General features: G+C 41.0%; 1 protein-coding gene and 1 pseudogene across 7 annotated transcripts in view; both read right to left on the bottom strand.

Moving 5' to 3' along the window:
• The window catches only part of LOC147007731 (uncharacterized), a 218,407-nt gene that overhangs the window by 152,065 nt on the left and 48,998 nt on the right, over positions 1-17,344 (bottom strand). Inside the window, exons 7-9 of one of the 7 annotated variants that reach the window (XM_085866517.1) lie at positions 16,851-17,189; positions 2,902-3,168; positions 1,441-1,704 (exon numbers count right to left, since the gene is read on the bottom strand). The exons of the other annotated variants lie outside the window; for them this stretch is intronic. Of the exons in view, the coding sequence (XP_085722643.1) occupies positions 1,441-1,704; positions 2,902-3,168; positions 16,851-17,189 (870 nt within the window). The remainder of the gene's footprint in view (positions 1-1,440; positions 1,705-2,901; positions 3,169-16,850; positions 17,190-17,344) is intronic. 7 annotated transcript variants of the gene reach the window in all.
• LOC147007733 (uncharacterized) lies at positions 14,122-15,854 on the bottom strand (annotated as a pseudogene).

Genomic DNA, 17,344 nt, shown 5'->3' with positions numbered 1-17,344 from the left:
TCATCGACCTCTTCTTGGAGGTGGTTCCTCGGGGAAGCGACGCATCGACGCGAAGGATCGGCGGCTCGTCTCACCAGAACGTGTTAAGAAGCGCGGGAGGATTCGCGGAAGCTCGGGAAGGATCGCTGCTCATGGCGATTGGATCCAGCTTCCTCTCGCTGGAGCCCGGGTCCGAACAACTTGAAGACCACACGAGGTGGAGAGGTTCGAGATAGGTTCTGGGTTTCAGCTCACCTGTCCTCCGAGCTGGAGCTCGTTATTAAAGGCCTCAGCCACCATTTCTTGGGTGCGTGTGTGTGCATACGTGTGTCCGTGGGCCCGTCAAATAAGTAGGAAATTGTTAAGTGCTTTGTGTGCTGTAAATGTTTGCATCGCATTTCGTAAAGTCGGTATAGCTCTGCTCTTACATGCTTCCCTAGTTCCCCATTATTATTAATAAATGCCCCAATTGTCAAATGTTTTCAGCTCATCGTGTCGATTCTTTCATTGACTGAGCATTTCGTGTGTTGGGAGTTAGAAAGCCGTTAGTTTGCCGTGAAAGGGGGACATTTGGACTGACGGTTCTCGGCGATTAAGCCGCCCGTAATCGCGCACGGGACAGGCTCGCATCAGCGGTTTGTTCCGTACGAGTTTCGTGGAGGGTGGAATGCCCCGGTAGTTAGATCACGTGAGTATTTAGGTACATTGAAGATTGGCAATCGACCCGACCCCACCTGATCTGCCCATTGGCGTATTTCGGTTCTTGTACAAGGACCTGTCGACTCGGACTTATCCGGGCGGCGATCTGTATTCCGGGCGACCGGTCGGGCCGACTCGACTTCTGGCTCCGTTTGAGCGGTCGGTTGGCGGCCGAACCCTGGCCCGAAACAATATATATGTATATATATTAAAAGTTAAACAGCAAGTCGAGTGCATTTTTGCAAGTCCATTGCACCACCACTACCACCACCACCAAATCACCACCTCACCATCACCACTGTCACCATCATCACCACCACATTAGGTGAAACTAACCGTGAAAAGACTGATCCACAAAGCAGTCCTCGTGCGGTTTGACTCAGGCACCGCCATTTTGAAACTCTCACTGACGTAACACGCGGGATTCAAAATGGCGGCGCCCGAGTCAAAAGCGCCAGAGTCCAAATTGTCAACAAAAATCGTAGGGTCGCATTTAAAAGCAATGGGTCGGTAGGAAACCAGAAACAAACTCGTTTTTTTGTTTGGCCTTAGCATTCATACGACATTTTGAAAGTCCCGTGTTACCTGTCAGCACAAACTAAATAGATATGGACATTGACCAGATATGGACGTAATTTGCAAATTAATCAAATGAAAGGATATTTCTGAACAAAACACAAGAATGTATCTGAAATGTATCATGGATCTGATCATGCTGTAACCTCGTGAATATTTCCAGCAGTGGATGAGATTGAACAATACCTGCTGTGAAAGCCATAGTTGCAGGTTGGCTATATTTGTTGCTGTAGTAGGAAGTTACAGTCACTGTGTAATTCTTTCCCGGTACAAGACGTGTAATGTTAAGTTCTGTGCTGAACACAGTTCTGGATCTCGAGTATCCATTTTGAGACCAGGTCACACGATATCTGTAGATGGCTTTGTTGGGATCGTTTGGTGCCGTCCATCTTACAAAAGCAAACAAAACATTCTGTTTGACCACCGTGATGTTCAATGGAGGGTTAGGACCTAGAAAATGAAACATCATCATGTTATGTCAAACGTTAATAATTTGGCATTGTTGTGGATTCATCAAGGAGCAAAAGTTTTGAACAGGATCTCCACAGAAATTTAATGAGAAATTTAGCTTCATGCTTTGATGCTTGAAAGAGAAGCAAAACACATGTCAGCCAAGTTAATTGTGATTAACAAACAAGGAATCACTTTGAAGCAAAAACAACAGAGTTTATCATCAGATATATCATTTGAGAAGTGTCCACTTGTTCCTTGAATAATCGAAGATTCTCAAGAGTATTGGTTGGTCTGGTATGTTATTATTTTTGTCTGCATGTTAATTGCCACCAGCTTGCAATTCTACACCGAATTCCCAAAACAAAACCAACTGATAGAACAACTCCAAAGGTAGAAGTCTCTTGTGAGATCAAATGTTGAAAAGGTCAAAGGTCAAGGGAACATCAAATCGTCAATTTTCATCCGATCGACTTGAGATTTGAACACAATTTGCATGTTGCATCAGAATGAATTGGTTTACCAATCAAAGGCTAGAATCCTGTTGTTTTTGAGATGTAAAGGCTGGATGGAATGAGATGAAAAGTAAAGGTTGTATTTGGGGTTTATCTGGGGAGGTTTTAGGTGGGAAAAGCAATTCATGATCGAGGATGTTTCGGGTGGGTGGTGGACCTGAATTTCCTCAATGGAAATGTCTATCCTGTCTTGTCGCTTGTTGGAAGTAGGTATTACAAGACACAATTGAACATTGTGTTCAATTGGAAATCATGATAGAAGGGGAGAATTAATGGAAAAGTTGTTCACAACTTGCTGTAATTTGAAATCTGAAAAATTGTTCCTCAATCCCTCTTCAGCAGCTACACTTACTGTGTAAAACAGAATGCTCTTTAAAAAAAAACACACAACACAAAAGAGTGGGAATATCAGTAATATTTATCACAATATCGGGAGAGTAATTTTACTGTTTTCTTCAAAATGGACATCCATGACCCGTTTATGGAAAAAGACCGGTGTCAATTGATCTGCTTTGATATTGTGCACCTCGTTTGGAATATTTACAGGAATCTAGTTTGAGCATTCATTTGTAGCTGATTTTTGTGAAAGTGCTTTGTGGCTTGTTATTTGACTGAACACATTGTGCGTCTGTGTCATCAAAAAAAAATCAACATCAATGTCACGTGCTAGTTTTGTAATTACCTGTTTGCACATCAATGGTGGAAGGAATGCTTTCTGTGTCATCACACAGAGAAGAGATGGACACAGTGTAGTTTGTTCCAGGTGAAAGTTCTGTGATTGTTAGTTCCTTGTTCATTGTGTTGTGGGTTTGAGTTTCGTTTGCAGAAGAGAACAAAGACACAAAACTGATGAACGTGTTGTTTTGGTCTTTCGGGACAATCCAGCTGAGGGTGACTGATGTCGAGTTGTGAAATGAGGTTACTGCGAGATCGACAGGAATGCAGGCATCTACGAAGATAAACACAAAAACAAAGAAGAAAAAGAGCAATCAGAGATTGCAGACCATCGCCAGGACTTGTTTTGTGTGGTGTGTTTTGTGGAGTTTGTGTGGTTTGGTGTGGTATATCTTGCGTGGCATTGTACTGTCGTGATACCTAATTAACAAGAGACAGAATGAGAACTGCCACTTTATAACTGCTGGCAGTGATGACCGGGTACCAAGATGTCCCACTTTGATGCAACCACGCTTTGATTGGACACCTGCCCATGACCCATGACATTTTCAATTACAATTCGTTTTAATTCAGAATGGGATTAAATACATTCAATTCAAATAAAATAGAAGACCAAATCGGTACAGTCCTGCAATGGAGTAATCAGAAGGAACCCAAACAAGCAAAAATAAAGATGAAATCATCAGGAGGAACCTGGATAGGATTAGCATTTCAGCTGCTACTCCTCTACCCTCAAACCAATCAAAGCACAGCCAAGTGAACCTGATCAAAAAATAAAAACAAAAATAAATCCAGATCAAAAAATTAATTAATTTTGCATGCCAAACAATGTGCCGATCAAGTTAAAATTTAAAATATGTGTTCCCCATCAATACTAGATCACAAGTCTGAAGTTTCACGTCGATTGATTCAGCGGTTCTGGAGAAAACATTATTTGATATTTTTCATAAATCCAATAAGGCTGCCAAACCATGTGACATCAATTATTCCATTACAACCTTGTACACACATGCCTTGGAGGAACATTTGTGTGAAGTTTCCCCTCGATCTGTCCAGCCGTTCTGGAGAATAAGATTTTATATATTTTTTGGGGTAAATCAAATATGGCTGCCAAATTATGTAAACAATGACATCATACTTGTGAAAGGTTTGTTCTTCATGGATAGACAGTCAGATGTGTCGAGGCTCGCCTCCATCTGTTCAGCCATTTCGGAGAAGAAGAATTTTGAAGGTATTAAAAATTCAAACAATATTGCTCCCGAATCACGTGACAGATGATGTCATCAAAAATATTTTGTGGACCATTTCATCCCTGGATGACCATCAAAATTTTATACTGATTGTATGTGACGTTCCACATATGCAATTATGATGTCATAATGAAGGCAACGATGAAGTCATAAAAAAAACACTCATTCCCCATAAGTCCTTGCATTGTGCCAAGTTTCAATTTTTTTCTTTGATGCGGTTTCAGAGATACAGAGGTCAAATTTTTTTCCCGTTTTTCCAACATAGCTGCCACACCATGTGACCGATGACGTCATAATTTTCATTAATACATTTTCATGAGGGGATGTACCAAAGGTGAAAATGTCGTCTCAATCCAACAAGCAGTTGCAGGGAAAAACATGAAAGTTGTGACGAACAGACAAACAATCTGACAGACAGAGACAGACAGACAGAGACAGACAGACAGACAGACAGACAGACAGACAGACAATGGGGCTCAAACACAATTCCCTCTCCTTCGGCGAGTATAATAATCTCAAAATTGTGGAGTGGGGCCCTTTTTGAATTCACCGATTCATATGCAATGGAACAAGTGTACGTCCAGCCATGAACACACGTGACTACGTCTCTTATTTACAGATGCTCCTTGAACATCAGTTGCACTGTGAAAATGTCTTTTAATTCTGCACAATTGGAATGTACGTTTGAAAACTTTCACCTTAATTACTGACACCTCTTAAACCTTTTAAGACCCTTCATGATCCTTTCCAGGTTTTAAAACCTTTCGATGCCATGAGGCATTTACATCCTTTAAAACTCTTGGAGACTTATCCACCTCTTGTACCCATGAGATCCTTTCAAACCCCAAGACTTTAACACCCTTCAGACTCCTGAGAACCAGTCGACCGTATGGACTGTTAGAACCCATGGACTCCTCAGACCCAATATACACCATTAGACATTTATAACCCTTCGACCACAAAGACCGAATAACCCATGTGACCCTTAATAACCCCGAGACCCTGAGTAAACTTCAGAACCCATTGGACCCTTTAGAACCATGAAACCTTAAATATACCATCAGAGATGGGGAATCCCCCGCCATTGAAAAATAATTGAAATCAAATAAGCGGTTTTCCATTTATTACAAAAAACATTTTTTTCAAGATGGCCGCCCCAGTCGGCCATCTTGGATCCGGCCACGCCCAAAATCAATCGGGTTCTTCCTTTTCAGGTGGTACATGTGTGACCCAAATTTCAAATCGATATGGCAAACAGTTTATGAGTTATCGCACTCACAGCTATAAATGTTGACGCCCAGCCAGCCGGACGGACGGACGGACAGCTGGACAGCCGGACGGACGGACGGACAGCTGGACAGCCGGACAGCCGGACGGACGGACGGACAGCTGAACAGCCGGACGGACGACCCGGGTGATAACAATATCCCCCTTCTGCCACGCGGCGGGGGATAAAAACCCAATAAGACCCGATTGGACTCATGAGAAACCTAAGGCCCCGAAGACCCTTAAACCTCTGAAGACCACACACACCATTCAGACATTTATCGTCTTCTTGTAAAACAGCCTATACCGTTTTTTCAGCAAATAATATGCAAAATCTATCCACCCAGAAGGGGGGTACTTCACTATATTTAATGGAGCAAGTCGATGTCGAGCCACTAACCCATGTGACTATATCCATGTAATGGAGCAAGTCGATGTCCAGCCACTAACTCACATGACGAGCAACATAAAATGGAGCAAGTCGATGTCCAGCCACTAACTCACATGACTAGTGACATAAAATGGAGCAAGTCGATGTCCAGCCACTAACTCACATGACGCGACATAAAATGGAGCAAGTCGATGTCCAGCCACTAACTCACATGACGCGACATAAAATGGAGGAAGTAGATGTCCATCCACGAACCCTTAAGACCTCTTTTAACCACACACACCACAAAAGCATCAATAGCCTTCTTCCAAAACACAGAGGTTACTTTTTTAAGGAATAAACCTGAAAAAATACCAGTGCGATCAAAATGAAACACAAAAAATTAAACAGAAGAAAAATAATTGGTCACTCAGCATCGAGTGGTTTGCTTATCATTGAACTTGTTAACTTCGTAGGTTAAAAAGGATATTTTAGCTTTTGATATTCCACTTCTCGTGGTGCATTTACATTGGCATAGTTTTTAAAATATGGATGGGAAGCAAAATGAGGTGTTTATTAAAATAACTCTATTAGATTAAACAATTGTCTTATCTTTAAATAATTTCACAAATGGAATCTGATCAGCAATTGTTCTGGTTTTCCAAAGTCATTTGTAAATTTAATGTTTGGGAATCCATTCTGTTGTTCATTTCCAGCAATCTACTTTCTGATGTCATCATGTCAACATTTTGATGTTAAATGAGAAACAGAAACATTAAACGCAATCAACAAAAATTTGAAGAAAATACTTCATTAAAGACAAAAGAAGAGTACATAATAAAATCTGTGGAGAATATCGAGTTTCCCCTGTTATAAAAATCAGTGAGTGTCATTTCCATCAAGAACATAAAATGAAAGCCTCACCTTGTGATGATAAAGTGACGTTGAAGCGTCTCATCCTGTTATAGGAACTCTTATGATAGAATAACCGCATCGTGTTGGAAGGAGATATAATTGTTCGTCCAACGTTATATATATGGCTGCCAAATCACGTGACCGATGAAGTCATGAAAAAATTTTCTGCGGTCCATTCTATGCCTCGATGACCCTCAAAATTTTTCAAACTGATCGAATGTGGCATTCTGCAAATGCAATTATGACGTCATAACAAGGGCACATATGAAGTCTTAAAAAAATCACCCTCATTCCCCATGTGGAGTCCTTGCTTTGTGCTAAGTTTCAATTTTTTCCTTCGTGTGGTTTCAGAGATACAGAGGTCCAATTTTTTCCCGTTTTTCCAATATGGCTGCCATACTACGTGACCTATGACATCATAATTATCAACGTACTTTCTGCATGAGAGTTCACATCAATGGTGAAAATTTCGTCTCAATCCGACTCGCGGTTGTGGAGAAAAACACAAAAGTTCTGAGTGGACAAACAGACAAACAAATGAAAAATCGTGCTGAGCACGACACTTGGCGAATTCGTTGACGTTTCCTTGTGGTGGTCCAAGCTGTAATGTCATGGAATGTGTGATGTTTGTTTGTTCGTACATTAATAAAATGACGCGATGTCACAAATAACAATTATCAGGTGCGCATTGTCATGGTAACGGCAGTAGATTGAAAATTTTCAAAACTCGTTTAAAGCCACCATGTGACATTCAACAACTTATCATCGGTGCTTGCTGCCTTCATTCTGATCGTAGGAAATATTTGAAAATTCCTAGAAACATTGCTTTTCAACCAGCTTCACGATCCCGTTATCAGGTTTGAAATATGCTGTAAAACAAAAATATGTATTTTATATGTGTGTTTTTCATGTTTTGGATGATCCTGACCTTGACCTTGGGTCAATTTCGATCAAACTTTGTACACATGTTAATATTACATGCAAAAATAGACAGTATAAGTTTCAATATAATAACTGCAAAACTCTTTGAGAAATAGCCATGTGTAATTCACGAAATTCCCCATTGGTTTATAATGGGCGATAATTTAAAGCGATGCAGAATCCAGATCCTGATCTTGAACATCACCAAAAGTCACATATCTTTTTGCACTGCGGATTTCTATCAGCTGTTAAAATTTCATCCAAATTGGTTAAGAATTGTGACCTGTAGAACGAATGGAATTTTTTTAAATCACGCCAATAGCTAAAAACAATGATGTCATACACTTGCGAGAACTCTGCGTAATTTGTAATAAGATGCATTTCGTAATCATTTAGATATTTGAATGAAGTTTAATTTGGCGTCAACCGGAAGTCGTAGCGACTTGTTTGCCAATTTCGTTGTCGGCGATTCATTTCATGTCGTGTGGTCGGAGAGGAATATTGCCACTGTCTGAGATGGCCTTGCCAGAAACGAAGTGAGGCGGTTTCCGGCCAAAGTTAGCGGGTCACGTGAGGGGTTGGGGCCAATCGGAGCGCCAGATTCAGGTGATAACGTTTCGATTTGGGGTGGCCCCTCCCCCCTTGCGGCAAGTCCTATCAACGTCAGAGTGGTCCCTCCGCCTCTCTCTCGCTCTGGCCTCGCCCTCGCCTCACTCGCCTCTCGGCACGACCCGCCTCCTGCTGCCTGGACTCCGCCTCCTCGTCTCCACCAACACGACGTCAATCCCACCTGCCTTCCTGGTCCCGCCCACCACTCCCTCCATGCACTCTGGACTCCGCCCCTTCCCACTCAAGCCCCTCCTTCACGAACATGGTCTCCACACGCGCGGCTGAAGCCAGAGACGACGCGCCCACTGTCTGGTGCTGCACCACGGAGCCCCCCCCCCACGAAACGTATTGGTGGCGCGTCGTGCTCCAAGCACAAAGGTACCAAGAGACCATAGCCTCAACTTCTCTCCTCTCTTGCTTCAATCCCTCTTCATGGGGTTTTCTGTGTGTGTGTGCGTGCGTGTGTGTGTGTGTGTGTGTGTGTGTGTGTGTGTGTGTGTGTGTGTGTGTGTGTGTGTGTGTGTGTGTGTGTGTGTGTGTGTGTGTGTGTGTGTGTGTGTGTGTGTGTGTGTGTGTGTGTGTGTGTGTGTTGGCGCCTGTCTGCTGAAGTAAGACTGCAGAAAATCGTTATTGTTATTATTATTATTGTTATTATTCTCACGTTAAGTCTGCTCTGTGTCGCCTTTGAAAGTTGCCTGTTTATTTGCTGCACCACACCTCTCTCCCCTATCTCTGCACAACACACCCCAACAAATCTCGATTGTGCCACACACGATTCCTCGCCCATTGTTAATAAATTATCATTAGGAATGTTCTCTGCTTGTTTTGATCTTTTCTTCCATTGATCCAGCATGGTCCGAATCCCAGTTTAAGGCCCAGTCACACCTTGATGTTTTAGCCAGCAATGGCAAGTTTTGGTCGTATTCAAAACGTGTTGGTCGCATGCATAACGTATTAGTAACGGGCACAGAACGTTTCGTTGTGTTAAAGATAACTTATAACAACGAATGCTTAGCCTGTTGTCGGCGTTCACCACCTATGCCCAACGATAGTTTAACTTAGTCATAGTGCGCTACACGTATCGCCAACGAACTTGTGGCGTAGCCTGTTAAAAAGGTGCCGCTCGCCGATTTAAATCATAACCGCCTAAAAATTGGAAGTGTCAACATCGCAGTCACACCATGACGATTTAGCCAGCGTATGCCGACCTATGAAAAATGTGTCAAAAACGCTGGCACACGTCGAATACGGTATGGGTAAGTTGTGTATACGTTAGCAGCACGATGAAAAACAATTACGTACGCTGGCATATTACGTGGTGCGTCTAGTACGTCGTGAAATTTCAAGCATGCTGAAAATTTTACGACGTACTCGACGTATGGCTCACAAGTTCCGCATACGCTGGCGTAAGTTCTTGGCACGCACCGCAATCGTTTACACACGTTGGCCACACGTTACTTGTAAGTTACTCATAAGTCGAAACACGTCGAGGTAATATTTAGCATACCCGAAACTTAATTTTTAACCTACGAGTAACGTGCTTTGAACATGTTAGTAGCATGCTTTGAACCTATGTGTAACGTATCTCAAACGCACATTGGCGTACGCAGACAAATTTGATTGACGTCTTCCGGACGACCACAGAACTTACTGAACGACCACAGAACTTACTGAACGTGTTTCCAACTTAGAGCTACCGTATATTGGCGTATTGGCAGCGTTTAGGGGAATTGGTATATACAAATGGGCTTCACAAGAGGAACACGTCAGTGTTCCAGACTCCATGTTGAGTGGATGTCAATGTCACTAGCAGTGGCAGTTGCAGTAGTAGTAGTCGTAGTAGTAGTAGTTCGAGAGAATTTAGTGATGTCGATGTTATTAGTAGTAGTAGTAGTAGTACGAGAGAATTTAGTGATGTCGATGTTAGTAGTAGTTGTAGTACTAGTAGCAGTAGTCGTAGTTCGAGAGAATTTAGTGATGTCGATGTTGGTAGTAGTTGTAGTTCGAGAGAATTTAGTGATGTCGATGGTGGTAGTAGTAGTAGTAGTAGCAGTAGTAATAGTTCGAGAGAATTTAGTCATGTCGATGTTGGTAGTAGTAGTAGTAGTTGTAGTTCGAGAGAATTTTATGTCTGTTATTAGTAGTAGTAGTAGTAGTTCGAGAGAATTTAGTGATGTCGATGTTGGTCGTGGTAGTAATAGTAGTCGTAGTAGTAGTAGTAGTAGTACTTTCAAGTAACGTGTTGCAAAGTGTGAACAACGTTTGTGTAGCGTGCTTACAAAACGTTACTCATAGGTTAGAAATAAGTTTCGGGTACGCGAAACATTACCTCCACGTGTTTTGACTTATGAGTAACTTGCAAGTAACGTGTTTCAACGTGTGTCAACGATCGCATAAGGTGCCGACAACTTATGGCCAGCGTCGCGGAACGTGTGAGTCATACGCGGGCATACGTCGTAAAATTTCAAGCATGAAAAAATTTGAGGAAAACCCAAAAGTTCAACGTTTAAAGCCAGCGTACTACCACTTATGGCAGTGTTTTTCAGCGTGGTCTTAACATATACAAAACGTACCCATAACGTATTCGACGTGTACCAGCGTTTTACACAAATTTTTGCAAACATCGGCATAAGCTGGCTAAAACGTCAAGGTTTGACTGGGCCTTTAGCCGGGACTTTATTTCCAACGATCCATTCCTTTTAGCTGGTACGTCCTTGGCAGTGACGCTCAGCTGCATCCGATCCGGAAAAGTGATCCGGTCCAGTAGAGTGATCTGGTTCAAACAAGGCATACCGAGGGCGTGTTCCCCAGTAATTAATCCACGTAATTAATTAGGTAACCCGATTAACCTCGAGATGGGTGGACCCAAGTCATGCGGTTGAGTTAGTTGCGTCCACGGTCAGTTAAGTGACCCGCCGTGTCACGGAATTATCCGTGTGCGATGGTCTACAATTCCGGGGAGTCTGGTGGGAACAGAGATAGCTTCACCCACCTCGTGGTCTTCTCACCCGACCCCAGGCCCGCAACAATATATATATATATATATATATATATATATATATATATATATATATATATATATATATATATATATATATATATATATATATATATATATATATATATATATTCTTCTTCTTCTTTGATCATCCGTATGATCCGCATAGTAATTTGGCACATGTTTTACGCCGGATGCCCTTCCTGACGCAACCCTGGTCGCCTCTTACAACACAGGGATATGGTACACCTATTTTAACCGGGGTATACATTGGCCCAGTATATTGGTACTCATTTCGCCGACCTCGGAAGGATGACAGGCTGAGTCAACCCCCCTGGTGTATTAATTCAGTGGCCCAACGGGGCTTGAACTCAGGACCTCTTGGATCCCAAGCCGCTGCCCGAACCACTGCGCCAACACCAGGCTCATATATATATATATATATATATATATATATATATATATATATATATATATATATATATATATATATATATATATATATATATATATAAATATATAAATATATATATATATATATATATATATCGGTGAATTTTCTTTTTTCTTTCCACATCCATGTGTTCTAACAGCAGCTCCTCTCCCCATGTCCCTCACATTGTTGACTTTAAACATAAACTGATTAGATTTTGGTGAAGATCCAGATCCAGATCCGACCTCAAATTTTTAAAGTGATTCTTCACCATTGAGAGACAGGGTCAAAAACGATATATAGCACGATATCTTAAAAAGTTGTGGACGGATTGGAATGAAACTTGGTGGATATGTTGGGTGTGTAACATGGAAGAATTGATTCAATTTTGAAGATCCGAATCCAGATCACGATCTAATTTTTTTTCAAGTCATTCTTCACCATTGAGAGATAGGTCTGATCTGATGTACGCCACAATATCTCAAAACGTTGTCGACGGATTTGGACAAAACTTGGTGGACAGATTGAGTGTTTGGCACGGATGAATTGATTCAATTTTTGTGAAGATCCAAGTCCGGATCTGGATACGAGAGTTATTTAAGTTTTAAAGTGATTCTTCACCATTGAGAAATCGGGCCAAAAACGATATAGTACTGTACAGCATGATATTTCAGAAATGTGTTGTGTCCGATAATGTTCTCATAAATCAGGCATTAGCTGGCGGAGGTATGCACTCTCCTGAATGCACTTCGAATTCTATTTTTTTACCAGTACTTGACCATGAATGTTTGACTACACTGGGTTATGTGCCTATTAAAGCGAAGGCATCTTACTAGTTTTTAAGGCAGTGTGCAGACTGAAAACAATGCTGTCTTTGGTCTTCATAATCTTACTCTGTCGACATTCCAGTCATTTGTCTCAGTCAACTTGCCAATAAATTCCTGTGCACCTGAGGACAGATATTTTGCAAGATTCTTCACATCTTTTACCTTGGCTGCTTTGATTGGCAACGGCTCATTGAACAGAGGCTGTCTCGGCGAAGTCACCCATTTGACACCAACATTCAGCAGGCGGAATTTGTTAGTTATTATGTCAGAAATCATTTGGGAAATCACGTCATACTTGTGCTGTATAAAAAATGATGACACCTTTCACTTTATCACCAGAAACCTTTCTCCATTTTTTTGTGGCTGACTTTTTTTTAAAGGTTCGAAATTGTCCCTTGAAGTTCAACAAGTCCTTGACAGTCTTGAGAATCACATCAAACTGCTCTCTGATCATGTCTTCCAAACTCAAAATACAGCTCCACCATCTCACTCTTTCTTTGTAACCCCTCGATTGTGCCCAATTCCCAGTCACACGGTATGAAACTGACACCCTGACAGGAAGATGCACAATCTTATAAAATCTACCGTTGAGCACCAGTGACAAAAGCTATAAAACAATTGTGTGGTTGTTGTTCGTTTCCTCTACAACTGTCATCGAAGACGGACAGTGTTCTTACATTTTTGGGATACTGTGATGACCCTCACTGAAGGAGAAGGTGTTGCGCTTGGGTCTGTTTGTTTGTGTGTCTGTCTGTCTATCTTCTTGTTTGTCTGCCCAGAACTTTCGTGTTTTTCTGTGCAACTGTTTGTCAGACAGAGACAAAATTTTCACAATGGGTGCGACTTCTCAGGTAAAATGTTTCAATCATAATTCTGATGTCATTGGTCATGTGGTGTGGCAGCAATGTTTGAAAAATGGAAAAACTTTGGACGTCTGTTTCACTGAAACAACACGAAGGAAGAAAATTGAAACTTGGCAAATAGCAGGTGCTCCTCATAAGGAATGTGATTTTTTTGATGACATCATAGGTGACTTCATTATGACATCATAATTGCATATGTAGAATGCCACATCTGATGAAATTTTTGAGAGTCATCCAGGGATAAAATGGTCCACAGAAAATATTTGATGACGTCATCAGTCAAGTGATTTGGCAACCTCTTTTTTTCTTTTTTTAACCTTCAAAAATCTCGGAAGTGGCTGAACAGATCAAGGCGAAACTTTACACGAATGACTGACTATCCATGAGGAACAAAAGGTTTACATATATGACGTCATCTGTCACATAGTTTGGCAGCCATATTGGATTTAACCAAACTGATAATCTTTTTCTCCAGAACGGCTGGACAAATCGAGGGGAAACTTCACACAAATGTTCCCCAAGGTGCACAAGTTTGTTGAGGAATAATTATTGATGATGAGAATCAATAGGTCACATAATTTGGCAGACATTTTGGATTGAAGAAAATATTACATAATTCTTTATCTGGAACAGCTTAATCAAACAACGTGAAACTTTGCATTTATGATCCAGTAGTGATGAGGAATACATGTTTTAAATTTCAACTTGATTGAATGCATGGTCTGACAGCTAGAATTACTTAAAAAAAAATTTTTTTTTTTGAATAAGGCTCACTTGGCTGTGCCTGAATGGGTTTGAGGGTAGAGGAGAAGCAGCTGAAATGCTAACCTTATCCAGGTTACTCCTAATGACTTAATCTTTGCTTTTTACTTGTTTGGGTTCCTACTGATTCCTCCATTGCAGGAGAATAATAATAATAATAAAAACGTCAAGGGTCAGTGTCAGGTGTCCGATGAAAGAGGGGTTGCATCAAAACGGGACGTCTTGGTACCCCGTCATCACTGCCAGCAGGTATAAAGTGGCAGTTCTAATTATATCTCTTATTAATTACGCAACACACCAGTCCACAAACGCCACACAAAATACACCACACAAAGCAGTCCTGGTGAGGATCTGCAATCTCTGATTGCTCTTATTCTTGTTTATGTCATGAGACAGACAACTAACAACTTCATGAACACCTCATTTGGCTTTCATTTTGGGCCAGGTATACATTTTGCTTTTGCCTATCATTGTAGAGTGTATCCCGAAGAAAAACAGCCATACCTGGCATCAGGAAAACACATTGCCTGTTGGTGCAATGGGAAATTGCGTGCTCTGTTTAAAATGAAAACAGATGCACTCAGAATCCTCTTTTTCCTTCACCACTGATGAAAGATACTTCAACTTGCTGATAAAAACTTTAGCCTTCTTTAAATGGAGCCGTTTTTTGGTCACCAGGATCTTCCTGACAGCTGTTTTTATCAACTTTGATTTTGTCATCAAACACAGTACACTGACAGCAGACACCCGATCTGGCCTTTAAAAGGCAAAATTAAAGATGGCTTTGAAATAATCACAATGTAACGTGTACTTGGCTTCACACTGGACTTTCTTCAGGTCCAAACCACCTTGATATTGCCACTCTCTTGACGAGAGCAATGCTTGCCAGAACCATGTGGCCATCTTCATAGGACTTAGTTCTTATGAAAGATACCATCGTTTCTTTTCGTGTCCTGAATAATGTGATGCACAAAAAGAAAATGATTGAATGTGTTCATCCACTTTGTTTTCAAGTTCATCAGCAATACATGGCTTGTTATTGTGAGTCCCTCTTTTGGAGTGCTTCCCACTGCAACACATCCAGCAATACAATGGTCGCGTTTGGTCCCGATGGCATGGAGACTGGAAAAACCTTCACGGGATCCCAAGATGTGCCAATGACTACCATCTGAGGAAAGGTGGTGGAAGCTCCATGTTTTATCTTTTCAAGAGAAAACTGCAATTGACAGATGAACACATTGTGTCAGTTTCACCATTACGAAGAAGTTGCTCAACCGAATGAACAAATTCCCTGTCAGCATTCATGAGCCACTCCTAACTGCCTTCAGGTGGCCAACATTTCATGTTCTGTGGTTTTCAGTTCATTGGCCAAACATTCGATGCATTAGCAGAACAGAAAGAACAGTTCTACGCTGACCTGTATTAAGTCCTGATTGACGTCCCAAAAGAGGACAAGATTATCCTCCATGACGATTTAATGTGAGAATTGGTTTCAGCTTCAACGTGTGGAGGGTCACCATCGGGAAGGAAAGTAGAGGAGAAGACCAATTCCAATGACATCTTCCTTCTCAGAAAATGTGCTTTTTTCTTCTTCATCTTTTTTTCGTTTTTTTACATTGTCGAGACATCGTGAGTGTGAGATTTGTCAGGATTGAAAGACATGTTCCACGTGCTGACCATGATCCTGTCATTACCAACACTTTCTTCAGACAAAGTGACAAGTACAAAGCAATGTGGATCCCCCATCCCCTCAGCCCCTGCTTGAAATAATGGCACCTTCTTGCAATGAAATTGTGAGAGCACATGAACAAAAGAACATCCATATTTTGTCAGAAAATCATCCGACAACGATGAGACGGACTATCACATGGCAAGATCATTCACATATCCTTCATGAAGATCATGACAACCCACACAAGAGAATCAAATTCTACTTTAAATGCAAAAGTTTGTCGGAATTCTGTGAAATATTCCTTTCAGAATTGGGCTTAACTCTCACAGGTGTGAAATACCAGTTCAGGATATATGGAGAGATCAATGTTATTGCACAACAAATACAAGAACATCATATGATGATGGACAAATCAACACAGTTGATAGGATTTGAACCAGTAAACCATGACTTTGATTTGAGTGCTCATTTGGAAGTATCGTGACAGAGAAGGAAACGTTTCGTACCAGATTAAGGTTAACACGAAGAAAGACTCATCTTTACAAACTGAACAGTATTTTTGGTGAATCTGGTCTGGTTAACTCAAATTTCAGAAGGTGAACAGTGAAATACTAAATAGTGAACACAATATTAGGTTGAAAAACATTAAAATGTATTTGGTTTAATATATTGCGAGCACCCGTTGAACATCATTTTGATGTATTCAGCTGACGGGTGTTTAATGGGTCCACCTGAATCTGGAGAATTCAAATTCACAAATTTAATTAATGTTAACCGCACAAATCTGCTTGAAACGAAATTATATTTCATTGGTTTCAACAAGGCAGCGTTTGGGAGGACATCGTGAATAATGAAAACCAATTAACGTGTTGCTACATCAACAGAAGCATAAAATATATGAAATGTAAAATGGAGAGTGAAAAGAAAACCAGAAGGTGAGTGGCAATGAAGATGAGAATGAATGAAGCACTGCAAATAAAACGATGAGACATAATTACAAAATTTTTTTTACAAGTTGAAGGAAATTGTGAATACAGTCAACAACATGTCATGTGAAATAAAGTTTATACCTTGTGCTGATAATGTGACATTGAAACCTCGTCCTGTGACACTCCCATCAGAGTGAAAAAATATCCGTATGAAGTTGGAGCGTGACGTGATGATTCGTCCAATGTTTTGAGGTTGGCACATTTTGATCTCTTGCTGCATTGTATTTGTGTAAGCCACACCCAACCAATCATATGGGCAATTATTAGGATCTTCAAGATCCAGGTTGACCACAGTCAGCACGACAACCTGTCCTTCAGGTGCGCTCACATCCCAAACACAGTTCATGTTGTTTTCATAGGAGAAAGGGAACCCGGGAGAGATGATCCAACCTTCTGCCAAAACGTTTCCTCCACATGACTCTGCATTGAATTTTAAAAAGCATTATCAACGAGGAAAAATGTTGTTGAAAATCATAAAATATAAATGAAATTGAATATTTTGCACACGAGATATATTGTCTCCAACATTAACAATCATTCTGCTGGTGTCAATAATTCAGAATCCAAATTTAAAA

This window comes from Eptatretus burgeri, unplaced genomic scaffold (assembly GCF_056783735.1).
Source record: "Eptatretus burgeri isolate ZD-2024b unplaced genomic scaffold, Ebu_testis_v1 Ebu_testis_scaffold_34, whole genome shotgun sequence".
Taxonomy (NCBI): domain Eukaryota; kingdom Metazoa; phylum Chordata; class Myxini; order Myxiniformes; family Myxinidae; genus Eptatretus; species Eptatretus burgeri.
This window is presented reverse-complemented; position numbering and strand designations above follow the sequence as displayed.